General features: G+C 37.1%; 1 protein-coding gene and 1 long non-coding RNA gene across 2 annotated transcripts; both read right to left on the bottom strand.

Moving 5' to 3' along the window:
* Positions 1-68: 68 nt before the first annotated feature.
* LOC123704666 lies at positions 69-1633 on the bottom strand. The gene is made up of 2 exons (XR_006753160.1): positions 1072-1633; positions 69-527 (listed from the first exon to the last, which is right to left on the bottom strand). It is a non-coding gene; the product is annotated as an uncharacterized LOC123704666 (long non-coding RNA).
* A 4210-nt stretch (positions 1634-5843) lies between these two features.
* Positions 5844-9502, bottom strand: LOC123704502. The gene is made up of 2 exons (XM_045652882.1): positions 6202-9502; positions 5844-5929 (listed from the first exon to the last, which is right to left on the bottom strand). Exons 1-2 carry the CDS (start codon positions 9500-9502, stop codon positions 5844-5846), a joined length of 3387 nt encoding a protein of 1128 aa, XP_045508838.1.
* Positions 9503-15672: the final 6170 nt, after the last annotated feature.

Here is a 15672-nt window from a genome sequence, read left to right as displayed (position 1 = left end):
AGGATTTCCCAGATCTCGAAAACGGCTCAACGCAGAAGTTTGAAAAAAATACCAATAAAAGACCTCAATTTGTTTAAATTTGTTTAATCATTAGTTTTTGATTTGGTTGACGTAAACCAATGTAATTAAATGGTTTCAAAAATCAGAAGAAGCGGGTTTACATGTAAACCAATACACTTATAACCAAATAAACAGCTGTAAAAAATACCCGTGGTTCGACGCTTGTTTACATCAGAAATATTAGATTTCATACTTTACACATTAAGAAGATAAAAACAAATTTGATTTATTTTAGACTGGTCGTACTTTAGCGATCAAATACGCAGTTCCCATAACATTAAGAAACATGGCATACTTTAAACAAATTAAAATGATTCCTGAAAATTCCTTCCTGTTAATTGCAGCTTTGAATTACGGCTCTAATGAAAGTTATCTCAAAAACAAGATTATGTCAGCAATTCTCTAATGAGCCGACCAAATTGAAAAGGTCACATAAAAGCGACCGCACCATACATAAGCGCAACCATCTGAAATGAACAGGATAATATAGATGTTTTGTTAGTACAGTTGAATACAAAAGTTTTCTGGTCAGGTTAGTTAAAATAATAAAATGGTTAAGATTCATTATTTTTATTTAAAAAATCAGTCTCATACAAATTATATGTATTGCTTTGCCTTAGCATCAACATTTTTGAGTTTTGTTACGTGTTACTTAGAGTGAATATTTTAACATTACATGTGACTGCCACAGGTGGATAACCCGTGAACCAATCATTGTCAAAGCGTCGTAACCTTCTTTTAACTTAATGTTGAAATATCCACTCTAAGTAACACGACATAAAGCTCATATTTCAATACCACAGTGTGACTTGAGTTGGAATTGAGTCGGCGTTGTGTGTGTAATGTGCAAAGCACATTTAATGTTTTTTTTTACAAAATATGTATTATCGGCTTGCCTATATTTCTTGCCCTTATGAGGGACGGTTTCGAGCATATTCTATAAAAAATGTATATAATCACAAAACTTTTAAATGAGAAAACAACAATATAATAAAAACATTTAATACTCACATCGTTCAAAGACGTCGTCGTACACACACACATAAACCACAAGCACTTCTCTCCAAAACACTTGGTTCACGACTGATTGTTTCATTGGTTCGGTCGGAGCTAGCGTACCCATAGATAGAGCGTACTCAACTACTCACAGCTAAAGAGTAAGTAAGACAAGGCATATAGCTGTTGCGTTGCATTGCACACAGCGATGCGCGCTGCTCTGACTAGCATCAAGAACGTTAAAACGTTTTTAGCGTGGCTTTGCGTTGTGGTATCAAAATAAAACATTTGGTTTAACAGAAACAACAAATTAAGTACTAAAAATATAGCTACATGTATATATGTTTGTATTGTTTTAAATCACACTATAAATTATACACTATGATATTACACTTTTATTAACTAGTAAAAATTGTGTAATATGGTACTGCACTTAAAAAATATTAAAAAATCGGCTTCACGAATAACGTTTTTCTGCTTAACTGTACAAAACATCGGTTACCAAGCTGCTAATTTGCGAAGATTACCCGTACGTACGGTGCAGTCGCTTTTACGTGACCTTTTCAATTTGGTCGGCTTATTACAGAATTGCTGACATATTCTTGTTTTTGAGATAACTTTCATTAGAGCCGTAATTCAAGGCTGAAATTAACAGGAAAGAATTTTCATGAATCATTTTAATTTGTTTAAAGTATGCCATGTTTCTTAATGTTATGGGAACTGCGTATTCGATCGCTAAAGTACGACCAGTCTAAAATAAATCAAATTTGTTTTTATCTTCTTAACGTGTAAAGTATGAAATCTAAAATGTCTGCTGTAAACAAGCGTCGAACCACGGGTATTTTTTACAGCTGTTTATTTGGTTATAAGTGTATTGGTTTACATGTAAACCCGCTTCTTCTGATTTTTGAAACCATTTAATTACATTGGTTTACGTCAACCAAATCAAAAACTAATGATTAAACAAATTTAAACAAATTAAGGTCTTTTATTGGTATTTTTTTCAAACTTCTGCGTTGAGCCGTTTTCGAGATCTGGGAAATCCCAAAACGTTACCGCAGCAAAATCTTAAATAACTAAAGAACTATACCACACACAAATTTTGCTATTTATAAACATTTACTACTCAACAAAAGCTATCTATTCATGTATTTGGTTCCGTGCTGAAACTAATTTTTGAAAGACGATTTTGCCTGGGTAACGTTTCAAACGTTACTCCAGCAAAATTTGTTTTTCTTAAATAACTTAAAAACTACAATTCAAACAAATTTTGCTATTAGTAAACAAATTGCTCCTCATGATACACTAATTATTTGTTTAAGTCTCATCTCTCTAAAGCAAAACATTTTGCCTGGGTAACGCACACGTCAATGTGAGTTATTGTGAACAGGGGTGGAAACTAGGTACTCACTTACACTTTTAGGGCTGATTTTTCAATCATTGGTTAAATCTTATCCGTCCAATAAAGTATTACACAATATTATACAGATGTCACATAAAACATGTCAAAAAGTGGGCAAGTAACACATTTTTAAAATTGGCCGTAGATAAGCAAAAAGGATCCAACCCACAACATGACCGAAAATGAGTTAAATATACCAAACTGCTCGTCTAGGTCTATATTTTCGATTAGCAAAAACAATCCAAGTAAAATATGAATATTATGACGTTAAATTGACACTGGGTACCAACCCACATGTATGGAGAAGCCATATTTTAGTTTCGTAAAAACAATCCATTCTTCTTGGATCATATTGTAAAACGCTCAGTCTAAGAAACTAACACAAAACTAAAATGTTTAAAAAAATCCAAAAGCATGTGGATCCTTTTAGATATTTAATTTTTATGATATTATGATGCAATAGATAAATCACTAAAAAGATTCAGAAAGCATGGATCTCTTTTGTTAAACTGAATTTTGTAGAAATGTATACTGGTTTAATAACAAAAACGATTCAGAACATTTGGATAGACTGAATATTATGTATTTAAAGCTTGAGGCGTTAGGCATGCATTAAGTTCACACTCCAAGTATCTTGATCGGGTCACACATCTTTGCCTTTTTTATACCGATTTTTCTAAAATAGAAGCACTTCGAAAATACCTGAAAAAATTTACGAAGCTGACGAACATGTCGAAGCAACAAAAAAAAAATTACTCGCACAACTATCGATCACGCGCTCATGTGATCTTTATTACCTTCATTCAAGAATTGCCTATAGAAGACTGTAAGGTTTGTTGGGGATATAAATTATTAAGACTGAAATCGATTGTATGCGCACCTCCATCGACTAAACAGTTTAGTCATGTTGAATTCAAGAGGAGAATACAGCTCGACAGATCAGTTTAGTCGATGCAAAAGTTGTATGTATGGGCGGGCTCGAAAGGTAAATCTTCGGAGGTATCTGATAATGATTTTCAATGACTATGGCCAAATGTTAAAGAAAAGCCCAATTAGACGATTTGGAGTCAATCTTTGACTATTTATCTAAATACTGCCTGGATTTCTATAAATCAATCCAAGGGGGCAATCCAAGACTTCATGACGATGTAGATATGGCGATGAACCGGACTTTGCACACGAAGAAGAATAGTAAATCGGATAGAATTAATATGTTTTATATAAATAATGAAAAAAAAATTGAAAGTTAGTTGTTTTATTTACGAAATTAAAAAAAAAATAAGGATCTTAGTAGCAATTAGCTACTTTGAATCGTTTTTGCGAAATGAAAATTCACTTATCATAATTGAAAATAGGTTTTATCAAAAAGGATCCTAACACACATTTAGCTGAATATTTCAAGAAATAAAACTAAATTCAATAAAATTTGTTTGTAAGAATAAAATATACATTGACACACACACTTTTCCTTAAGAAACAATTAACACAAGCAAGTCTTTATATGAACAAACACAGGTTAAACTTCAAACTTCAATAACTCAAAAGTAACATTTTGTGGGTTGGATCCTTTTTGGTTATCTACGGCCAATTGTTGTTTAATACGATATTCAATGAAGTTCGATGAATAACTAAGGATTGAAAAATCAGCCCTTAATGACTACTCTCTTCAGTAAAATATAATATTTTATTCCATAGATCCGATTCCTGTTTTTCAAACGTTCGGGAATTTATCTTACAGAAAAAAATTGTTGTTAGTAGGATGTGGTTCGATTCTCAAATCTATCCAATCGACACACGAAATTTCACGAGAAACTAATAAAAAAATAGAAGTACATTGTAATCTTTTACATTCTCGTTATTCTGTTTTCTAGCCAAACCTAAACTGTACGTAATAAGAATAAATTCTTGAATAATACAATAAGAATAAATTGTCTTAAAATATATCTGTACCTATTTTTTGTAAACCCCTCATCCTCATCACAAGAGATATACCTGATTTTTATTAAATTTTACAATTAACTACGTTAATAGGTAGTGGTCGCGCCAATATAAAAAATATACGTAAATATATTCTCGATATAAAAGTGGACTGTATTTAGATCAACGTGGTGTTAGCAAAGAGGGGAAAGACGGGAACACACGGCACATACCTCGTCGGAGGGAGTAGCGTCCAGAACACACGTCGCTGCCACGCGGTCAGGGTCCTCCAGCTCGCGGCGGGCAAGAACGGGTCCAGTCCAACACTCCACACAAACACACACGCGGCGGTGAGCGCGACCAAGGGCCGGGGCACGGGATGCCCCGGGGGTGTTACAAAAGCACAATGCCTGATGATCTAGAGAGCCTCGTGGAAGCTCTCCGGCGGTGAGTCCCGATCCTCGCGAAAGATCGGAGAGAACTACTGGCTGTCATTCGTGACATAGGTAGGTCACGTGACGAGCGCTAAATAGCGCGCGGTGATTGGTTGTGCTCGTATGTAGGGAAGGATGAAGGAATACACCACAAATAATAAACATTTAATTTCTACATTTACTATTTTAATTATATTGGCGTTACCATATCCACCCGCCCTAAATGGGTCACCATTTAAAACCAATCATAAGATACAGCGAAAAACTATGACTCTAGGATCGCATAATGCGCGCGGGTTAATAAAGTCCTAAGAGCCACGGCGGTAATATAAATAACAAATTCTATGGCTCCAGGAGCGCATAATGCGAGCGGGATAATAAAAATTCCTAAAAGTCACGGCGGAAATATAACTAACAAATTCTATGACTCTAGGATCGCGTAATGCGAGCGGGGTATAAAAAATTCCTAAAGTCACGGCGGTATTTATAACTAAGAAATTATATCGAAAGCGGTGCAAAACTTAAAATTAAACTTAACTAACTGCGGTAATATACTAATGCGGTTTAACTATTGTCTTGGAAGCGGACATAAACGAACGACCGGGCGAAGGTAAGTTCCCTTGGCGGTTCTAACTGTACAAACGCGCGCGACGTCGTCCTTTGAAGGATGTACTTTCTCTACGACGGCTAAAGGCCAGGTTAGGGGCGGTGCATTATCATTTATCACAACCACGACCGTTCCAGGAGTAATAGGTGTGGAAGGCGTATTCCATTTCTGCCTAACCTGCAGACCGTGTAAGTATTCCATTCTCCAACGTTTCCAAAACGACTGGACTAACTTGTCCAGTAGCGAATGCCTATCAAGCAAACTGACGTGATCAGATTTGACTTGTGGCGCGGGTAATGCTAATAAAAGCGCGGTGATTAAAATAACACGAAACAAATTCGTTATAATATTATACATATATTTAGTATGATAATAATCAATGATCATGATGATTAGGTGATCATTGTGCGGTAATATCACTGGATGCTTATGTGCATATTCCAGGGCGGTATCGCTTAGACGTCCGATGAGGATTAGTCTGTTGCGAATAAAAGGCTTCAAGCGGTTGAAGGCCTGCGAATAAAATTTATAATAGAGTATATTAGAATACTCCTCTGCAAAATATTTATTTTGCAGGGCGGGAATAATTTTATTTACAGCGAAATTAGGTTCCTCTACGGTCATCATAACACCGCGGCGGGATAATAATATAAGGAACCTATAAATATAAAATACACGACGCGACGAGACGCGAAGGGCGGTATCGTATAAAGCGCAATGCTTTATAGGCGAGCACACAGTGTGCGTGCATAATTTTCGTTCGGGAATGTCTGCAATAGACTCACCATCGAGACTCTTAAGAGGCCATCCGGATGGGTCCGAACGAGCCCACTGGGGTCCTTGGAACCACAGAGGGTGCGAGACGAGATTTTGTGGCGTAATGCCACGCGAAAGAATGTCAGCGGGATTTTCAATACCAGAAATATGGTAGAAATTATCTGATGGGATGTTATACACGACTGTGGGAGCAACGAAGCCCATCATGTCCCACAGACGGGCGGTAATTGACAAGATGGAGCGCTTAGTGCACATCACATCTGCGGGTGCGGTAATTTTAAAATAAAAACAATCATCAACAGTAGACCAATGCAGACCAAGTAATTTATGTTGCACGGTCTTATCAAACTCCACCGCGGAGGGTAAAAGTTTGTGCGAAGCGGGAAGATTATCTAACACATTTTTACTATTACTATTCCATTTAACTAGATCCCACTGAGCTCCCCTGAACAAATCGATGAGCTGCTGCGACGCGGAAACTGCTTCACATTCCGTGGGAATAGAGAAGGCGATATCATCCATATACAACGAGGAAGACGCAATGCTACTCGCGAGCGGATATTTCGCGCCGTCATCTTCTACGAGCTGTCTTACCGTGCGTAGTGCATGATAAGGACTAGACTTGATGCCGAAGCAAACTCGATTAAATTGATAAAGAAGTAGCGGATCTTGCGGGCTGAAACGATATAAAAAACATTGAAAACGACGATCAAACTCACGCACGAATATCTGCAGAAATTGTTGGCGGCAATCGGCGGTCATGGCAATCGCGTGGAGACGAAAACCTAAAATTATTGTAAACAAATTGCCTTGTAAATTCGGCCCAACATGCAGAAGGTCATTCAATGAACGCTGGCTTCCAGAAGTTGGCATGCTAGCATCTAAAACCATGCGCAGCTTAGTCGACGATTTATCCTCGCGCAGAACAGCGTGATGCGGTATAATATAAATAGGTGTAGGGTCACGCGGATCATACGGAGGCGCGGGTGAAATATAATTCTTCGTTAGATAATCTTTTATGACGTCATCATATGCCAACCTTAATTTAGGTGAAGCCTGTAGCTTTCTTTCAAGGCACATGAAACGTTTGCGGGCAATATTAAATGAATCACCGAGAGTGTAGAAATCATCCTTAAATGGAAGCGAAACAATATATCTGCCACTCACGGGGTCGCGGGTTGTAGTTGATTTATAATATTCTTCACATTCAACATCATCGGGATGCTGAACGGGCGGTGCGGTAGGAAGCTCCTCGAGCTCCCAGAAACGCCTGACTAATGAGTCAATAGCGGCGGTCTCTTGAACGTGACGACACGTCAAGGGCGGTTTATGTATGTTAGGTATGGTGGGTACTGAACCCATTATTACATAGCCTAACACCGTGCGCAATGCAGCGGGCGCCGACGAGTCACGAGATGCATGAACTACGTCGGGGAGAAGCAGATGAGGGAACAGAGAAGCACCGATTAATAAATCGATTTTATTTGGCGTACCAAAACTCTCATCTGCGAGCGGTAAATGCGAAATATGCGATACGACAGAAGTGTCTATAACAGCGGTAGGTAATAAATCCGTAACATGATCAACAACTAGCGGTGAAATATTAAAAGATATGTTGTTGTCAAGACGCGAATAAAATTTTATATTTACGGAATTACTATCTATAATTTTTTCTGAACCACCGAACCCCTTAATAATAGTACGTTCGGTTTTCTGCGGTTTAATACCTAAACGTTCACAACATTCATTTGTAATGAAGTGACTTTGCGAAGCGGAATCTAAAAGCGCGCGAATAATAAGCCGTTCACCTTTACAATTATAAGCTACGACTTCAGCGGTTGATAATAAAATAGTACGTTGTTTATTCGCGGGCGCGTTGCATTGAAATGCGTTATCAGTATCAGCTGTATAGCTAGCGGTACATAGCGCTATGTCAGAGCGGACGCACTCGCCCGACGGCGGCGACGGCGCAGGCAACGGCGGTGTGCTGCGCGGCGGGGGATGAGACGCAGGCGCGGGTATGGAAGATTCGCGTTTCAAATGTAACATTGTATGATGTTTTAATTTACAAATGCGACAATTAGAATACGACGAGCAACTAGAAACTCGATGTTTTATACTGAGACAATTTATACATGCGTTTCTATCCTTTACGTATTTCAAACGTTCCTGCGGACTCATTTTATGAAAACTCGAACATTTAAATAAATGTTGATGCGTAATACTTTTACAAAGACAATTACTATAAGCGGAATCAGCGGTTGTTACGTAAGACTGATACGTCTTAGGCGGTGCGGAAGAAGTATTATTTGAACTGCGGTTATAATTATTATTCTTTCGAGGCGGTTTATTTATTCCCGAATTTGTGGAAGGATGAATGCGTTCTAATACCTTCGCACGAGTTTGAATAAATTGAACTAAGTTATCAAAAGTAGGCATTTCACTACCAAACTCAGTCTCGAAAGCGCGAACAGTGTCTGAGTCTAACTTCTTCAACGCGATATGAACAATCATTAAATCTGTAATATTATCTAACTTTATATTTTGTAAGGCGCGCACTGCGCTAATAAAGTTATCTGTAAATAAATCAAAGTTTGTTGCGGACGCACAATGCAAAGGTTTAAAATCAAACATTTGATTTAAATACGCGGAAACTAACATACGTTTATCATCATATTTATCTTTTAAAGTTTGTAAAATTAAATTATAATTTTCAGCGGAGGGGGTTATACCAGCTATAACAGTTGTGGCCTTCCCCGTTAATTTACCTAGTAAATAATACAAACGCTCGGCATCTGTAAGGCCGGGATTGTTATGAACAATTGATTCAAAATTCGAAAGAAACAGCGGGAATGAGCGAATATCACCCGAAAATGGTACTAATTCGATAGGCGGTAATTTAGGCCTATTTTTATGCAAATTATTAATATCTCCGTGTGACGGACATGGTTGCGAATATTGCGATTTAATTCTTTTAATCCTGCTATACAAAGACTCGAATGCAACGAGGCTTTTATAATCAGGTTTCGCGGCGGGAATTAATGATAACAAACGAATATTATATTCATCTAAACATTTCTTATAATCATCGCGTAATGATTCTATCTGCGCGGACTCGTCAAGGAAACTTTCCATAAGCGCAGCGTTGTTATGAATGTTCAAAGACAAATCATAAATTCTTTGCACCATTTCGAATATAACTTCGCGTTTAGCTAATAACATGGATAACTGCGAATCATTTATATCTTCCGAATCATTAACATCCGAAGCGTCACTATCAGCTAACTTAGTCATTTTCTTAGGCGGCATTTTTAATAACAAAAGTAAATATTCAAACAGAGAATGTTAGGTACAATAAAAGTTACAATAACAAGTAATACGACCAAATAAAGTAGGTCAGTGACGCAAGCGTAATAAGAACCGAGTATGCACTATGCAATTACAATATGGTCGGATTATAACAGCGGATCGCGGAATGTAGGTACTCGATAAATTTCGAGTGCGGGTAGACCGTAGATAAATATGATGTAATATGTTCGATTTATAATGATTTTAGCGTTATAACTGCGGATAAACGATATGAATATAGTTTTAATAAACTATTTTTATAATAATATACGCGTAACTTATTGTCACGGGCGGAATAAAATATATTTTAAGCGGAAAATAATAGATGACGCAATGTCGATCTATGCGGTTATAGTTATTTCGCAATGAATGTACTATTAAATCACTTATTAGGGCCTACAATGAGTATCCTAATAAGGGCGGGTTTAAAATATATTTCATATGAATAGTAGAAGACGCATTGTCGTTCTACGCGGTAAATTAAATAGTATTTCGCATTGAAGATACTACTAATACGCTTATTAGGGCCTACACAATGAGTATCCTAATAAGGGCGGTGGAATCATCAGGTTTTATCCGGTTCGTAATGGACCACTCTATGGTTCTTATCCGGATCGAAGGTACCAATCAATGGTCGCGCCAATATAAAAAATATACGTAAATATATTCTCGATATAAAAGTGGACTGTATTTAGATCAACGTGGTGTTAGCAAAGAGGGGAAAGACGGGAACACACGGCACATACCTCGTCGGAGGGAGTAGCGTCCAGAACACACGTCGCTGCCACGCGGTCAGGGTCCTCCAGCTCGCGGCGGGCAAGAACGGGTCCAGTCCAACACTCCACACAAACACACACGCGGCGGTGAGCGCGACCAAGGGCCGGGGCACGGGATGCCCCGGGGGTGTTACAAAAGCACAATGCCTGATGATCTAGAGAGCCTCGTGGAAGCTCTCCGGCGGTGAGTCCCGATCCTCGCGAAAGATCGGAGAGAACTACTGGCTGTCATTCGTGACATAGGTAGGTCACGTGACGAGCGCTAAATAGCGCGCGGTGATTGGTTGTGCTCGTATGTAGGGAAGGATGAAGGAATACACCACAAATAATAAACATTTAATTTCTACATTTACTATTTTAATTATATTGGCGTTACCAGGTAGGTACTATTAAACTTCGCCCCGGCTTCGCCCGTCGTACATATTTCGCAATAAAAGGCAGCCTATGTTCTTTCTCAGGGTCTGAAGATTGTCTGTGCCAAATTTCATCAAAATCGGTCCAGTAGTTTATGCGTGAAAACCATACATACATACAAATCTTTCCTCTTTATAATATTAGTATAGATAAAAAAGAAACACCAATATATTCTAAATAAATTTATTCATATTTCCGAATTAAAACTATAACAATACACGTAATTAAACCCAAGGTTACAATAAATGCTGCAACCCAAATAAAACATAAGAAATTGCGCGCGAAACAGCTGTTTTCGCCGTGTATCGGACCTCTCACTCTAAACGCGTTCATGTAAGCGGGACCGCGCACTGGGGGCTTCTTTTCCATACCACAGATTGCGAATACTGTAACAGAATAAAAACACAGATAAAAATTTGTTAATTGTATAATGCTATCTTAATTCCAGACAGATTACGCCGTGAATTGAACTGACTGGCAAATTCATAATCGCAATAACCATGCTAATTATTGCATTATATGAATTTGCCAGTCAGTTCAATTCACGGCGTAAACTGAGTGGGAATAAGAGGTCATAATACGGCCCCTGTACCACTGCGCTCGGTTAAACCAGCGGGAAGAAGCAAGTATTAGATACTATATTATATTCTTGTGTTTGATTTTAAACGAGTACCAGTTATACATGAATGTCTTTAATTTTTAAAAGTATTGCTATATTAAATAGCTTTTGCATTATTACTACATAAAATAAATATGCTCTGTCTGTCCCTATGACCATAAGTACCTATGCTTAAATCTTTAAAACTACGCATCTGATTTTGATGCGTTTTTTAATAGATAGAGCTGAAATTCGAGAGGAATGTTTTAGTATATAATTTATTAAGATTAAGACAAAGCGGGTGAAGCCGAGGGTGGAAAGCTAGTTTATTATAAATATTACCTATTTAGTAAGAAACAAATATTGATTTTAATATTATATTATTTCATTGAATATGTAAAGCTTGCAAATCGAAAAACGTTTTTTAAATTAGAAAAAAATCGAAATAATATTCATAAGGATTAGGTTTTACGATTACAAGGAAAAACTCATTTACGCGGGTGAAACCGCGGGATGCAGCGAGTATTAAAATAAAAACACTTTCAACATCACATCCTTTATTCACAATCTAACAGGCACTTGACTAAGAAACTTCATCAACAAAATTGTAAACGCAACCGCCGTTCCTCCCAACCCGAGTACGACGAGCCACCACACGCCATTTGTGAAGAAAAACGATGGCCTTCGTTGGTAGTGGTATACGTTCGAGCTGGTTGGCTGTTCCGTGTCTGTGGCTGAAAGCAGTTACTTTATTTCAGTTTATTCATCAAAAAATGGAAAGAAAATTTACAGATATGACATCAAATAATCGTATCTATACTTATAGTTTAAAGCTGAAGAGTTTGTGTGTTTTTTGTATGTAAACTACAAACCGATAAAAAAAAATTTCATCGTTGTATCTATAATAATATGTCATCCCTGAATGTTATCCTTACTAATTAAATGGGTAGGTACCTATTATAAATGCGTTAACTTTCTGTCTGTCTCTGCTTCACGCATCAACCACTGAACCGATTTGGATGAAATGTGGTACAGGGATAGCTTGAAATATGTTTCAAGCTATCCTGTACCTCATTTCTTATGAGAAAGGACATACGATATGGTGGTAGGGTCTTATTAGGGAACTATGCGGGCGAAGCCGTGGGCGCTAGACGGATATTGTACTAAAACTGAATGCATGATAACATAAAATTAGAACAATGTCTTGAATATGTAATTAAGTTATTAGTACCTGTAGAATTTTATAGTTATTATAATATTTGATAATAATGAAGAAAGGTCATGAAGTCATAGGACTCAGAGGACGATCACAGATCAACGTCACGCCATCTAGCGGCAGTTGAAAAACACTTGATGGAGGATCTTATAAGGATAATAAAAATTAATACATAATGATTGGTCTGTAGTCTGTACTTAAAATAGGATGGTATTAATGCGAAAAATAGATAAAAAATAAAGAAAGCATCAATAAAAAATGTTGTGTGGTTTTATGAAACCACGGTAAAAGTGAAACTTTTTTTCACACTATAGACATTTAACTAAAAAAAATTTTTCGAATAATATTCCATTAAGGGTATAAAAATCGCTTTATCAATCTTAATTTTATACTTGGAAAATTGGAATGATAATGGGAAATAATAAAATTAGACGTCCTCTAACTAATATTTTTATTCAACTCTGTATTATCTGTATTCATTTTGGTCTACTCGAATGTGCGGTCTACTTGGTCTACTCGGAAATTGATGTAGACTACTCGGAAATTGGTGTGGTCTACTTGGTCTTCTCTGTGAAGGTGCGGTCTACTTGTTCTACTCGGAATTTGGTGTGGTATACTTGGTCTACTCGGAATTTGGTGTGGTATACTTGGTCTACTCGGTGAAGGTGCGGTCTACTTGGTCTACTCGGAAATTGATGTGGTCTATTGGTGTGGTATACTTGGTCTACTCGGTGAAGGTGCGGTCTACTTGGTCTACTCGGAAATTGATGTGGTCTACTTGGTCTATTCGATAATAGGATTGGTCTACTTGGACTAATCGGTGAAAGTGCGGTCTACTTGGTCTACTCGGTAATAGGTTTGGTCTACTCGAAGGTGCGGTCTACTTGGTCTACTCGGAAATTGATGTAGTCTACTCGGAAATTGGTGTGGTCTACTTGGTCTACTCGGTGAAGGTACGGTCTACTTGGTCTACTCGGTGAAGGTGCGGTCTACTTGGTCTTCTCTGTGAAGGTGCAGTCTACTTGGTCTACTCGGAAATTAATGTGGTCTACTTGGTCTATTCGATAATAGGATTGGTCTACTTGGTCTACTCGGTAATAGGATTAGTCTACTCGAAGGTGTGGTCTACTTGGTCGACTCGGTAATAGGTATGGTCTACTTGGACTAATCGGTGAAGGTGCGGTCTACTTGGTCTACTCGGTAATAGGTTTGGTCTACTCGAAGGTGCGGTCTACTTGGTCTACTCGGTAATAGGTATGGTCTACTCGAAGGTGCGGTCTAATTGGTCTACTCGGTAATAGGTTTGGTTTACTCGAAGGAGCGGTCTACTTCGTCTACTCGGTAATAGGTTTGGTCTACTCGAAGGTGCAGTCTACTTGGTCTACTCGGTAATAGGTATGGTCTACCTACTCGGCCTACTCGGTGAAGGTGAGGTCATGGCGACATATCCAAGGGTGTGGTTTTATGAAACCCCGGTAAAATGAAATTGTTCGAACGGTTCGGAACACTGCTTTGTGTAGCGCATGTCGCGTGCCGAGTAGGTAATACCTACTCGGTTGCCGTGATACACGCGACATGCGCTACACAGACCAAAAAGTTTGAGGCGATGTAATAAAAGTTTCACTTTAAAAGTTACTTATAAAAATTAAAATACGAGATTTAAAAAAAAAATAGTTACGACTTAGGTACTTGCGCTTAGAGTTTTCCGTTTGCTGTCTGAAACACTAAAAGAAACACAATTTGATGTATTTTATAAATAGGTCTGCCACTTGCCTAAACAATTAATGTCTATTAAAACAGACGATAAAGCAATAAACAAATCATAAACACGAGAAATTGTACCTACTCAAATTTTATGAAACTACAATACCAAAGGCGTTTTAAAGTCTTACTTAGGAAAAAAGTAAAAAACATTCAATTTTAATCCTTCTAGCTACGTACAATAACTTTATAAAATAATTAACGAATTGAATAGAGTCTTGTTCACACAAAAATAATATTGTAGTGACGTAAATTCTAAACTAATATTATCGAGATCAAAACCTAATATTTTCATTTTATCTCATACAGTAATCGATCGATTTTTAAAAGCCTTTTAGCATATTTTTTCCGTGTCCAGCTGAAGCCAGGACAGCGCGGTTAATATAGCAAAATTATTGCAGGCAATGTTTACTAGGCAGACTAGGAAGCACAATATCATAGTAGGTAAATACCTAATCAACGCAGTAAAAATTCGTCATTATAAATTTCAAAATAGCAATTCAAGGCTGCAGATATTCGGAACGATAGTTCGATATACTTACATATTTATTGTTACTGTACTTACGTAGTATTATTGTCTTTATTCTGCCATCCCATGGAAATAATCCGCCTTCTAGCAAACACAATAATTTGTCAAATATGATATTGCATTGAAGTTTCTGTCAAAACCATTTGTGTGTTAGAAGATTGAGAGAACGAAGTATTTATGTAAATAGCACGTACCTAAGTTGTGGACGAAGCTTAGCTTGCACAATATGTTTTTTCATTATCTATTTACAACTAGCTGCCCCTCAGCCCCTGTAGAAATTCTTCTGCTTTAATGTCGTATTACCTCTTTTACATGTTTTCACTTCTTACACCTCTTTTACACCTTACGCCTTAAAAAAACGTTGCTTATCAACACATTTGTTACTTCATTTTTTCCTTATATAGAAAAGCAAATAAATTGCAATAAAGCTTTCATACGTGACTGTCGAATATTATTATCAATAATTTATCAGCGCATATTATAATATTTTAATATTAGAGTATGGTACCAATATATGGAAGATAAAATCCCATGGATGTATAAATGAGTTTGAACTGGCGTAAAAAAGCAAGCAATGAATTCTATAAAGTACTTAGTTACAGTAATTTTAAAATATTTGAAGTCTGTTATATTCTTGGCAATCGCGTTATTAAGGAAATCTATGAATGCCGACTTTTCTTTGAAAAAATAATGGAATGTTTTCTTTGAATTTTCTATGAACAGTATTAATAGTAATTTTCTTTTAGGTGGCATTATAATTTTTTTTCTAAAGATGAGTATATATAGAGATAAGTTAATAAAGTTGCGGGTTCGAATCTTGACTCTAAATAAAAACCC

Source organism: Colias croceus, chromosome 30, assembly GCF_905220415.1.
Source record: "Colias croceus chromosome 30, ilColCroc2.1".
NCBI classification, from domain to species: Eukaryota; Metazoa; Arthropoda; class Insecta; order Lepidoptera; family Pieridae; genus Colias; species Colias croceus.
The sequence above is the reverse complement of the archived record's forward strand: the minus strand, read 5'-3'. Positions and strand labels throughout refer to the sequence as shown.

What these genes read in the sequence shown, in the direction of transcription:
- LOC123704502 (XM_045652882.1), bottom strand. Translation starts at nt 9,502, where the DNA reads ATGCCGCCTAAGAAAATGACTAAGTTAGCTGATAGTGACGCTTCGGAT. An exon ending in GCCTCTTAAGAGTCTCGATG is followed by an intron (nt 5,930 to 6,201) that starts GTGAGTCTATTG and finishes TTTTATTCGCAG; the next exon opens with GCCTTCAACCGCTTGAAGCC.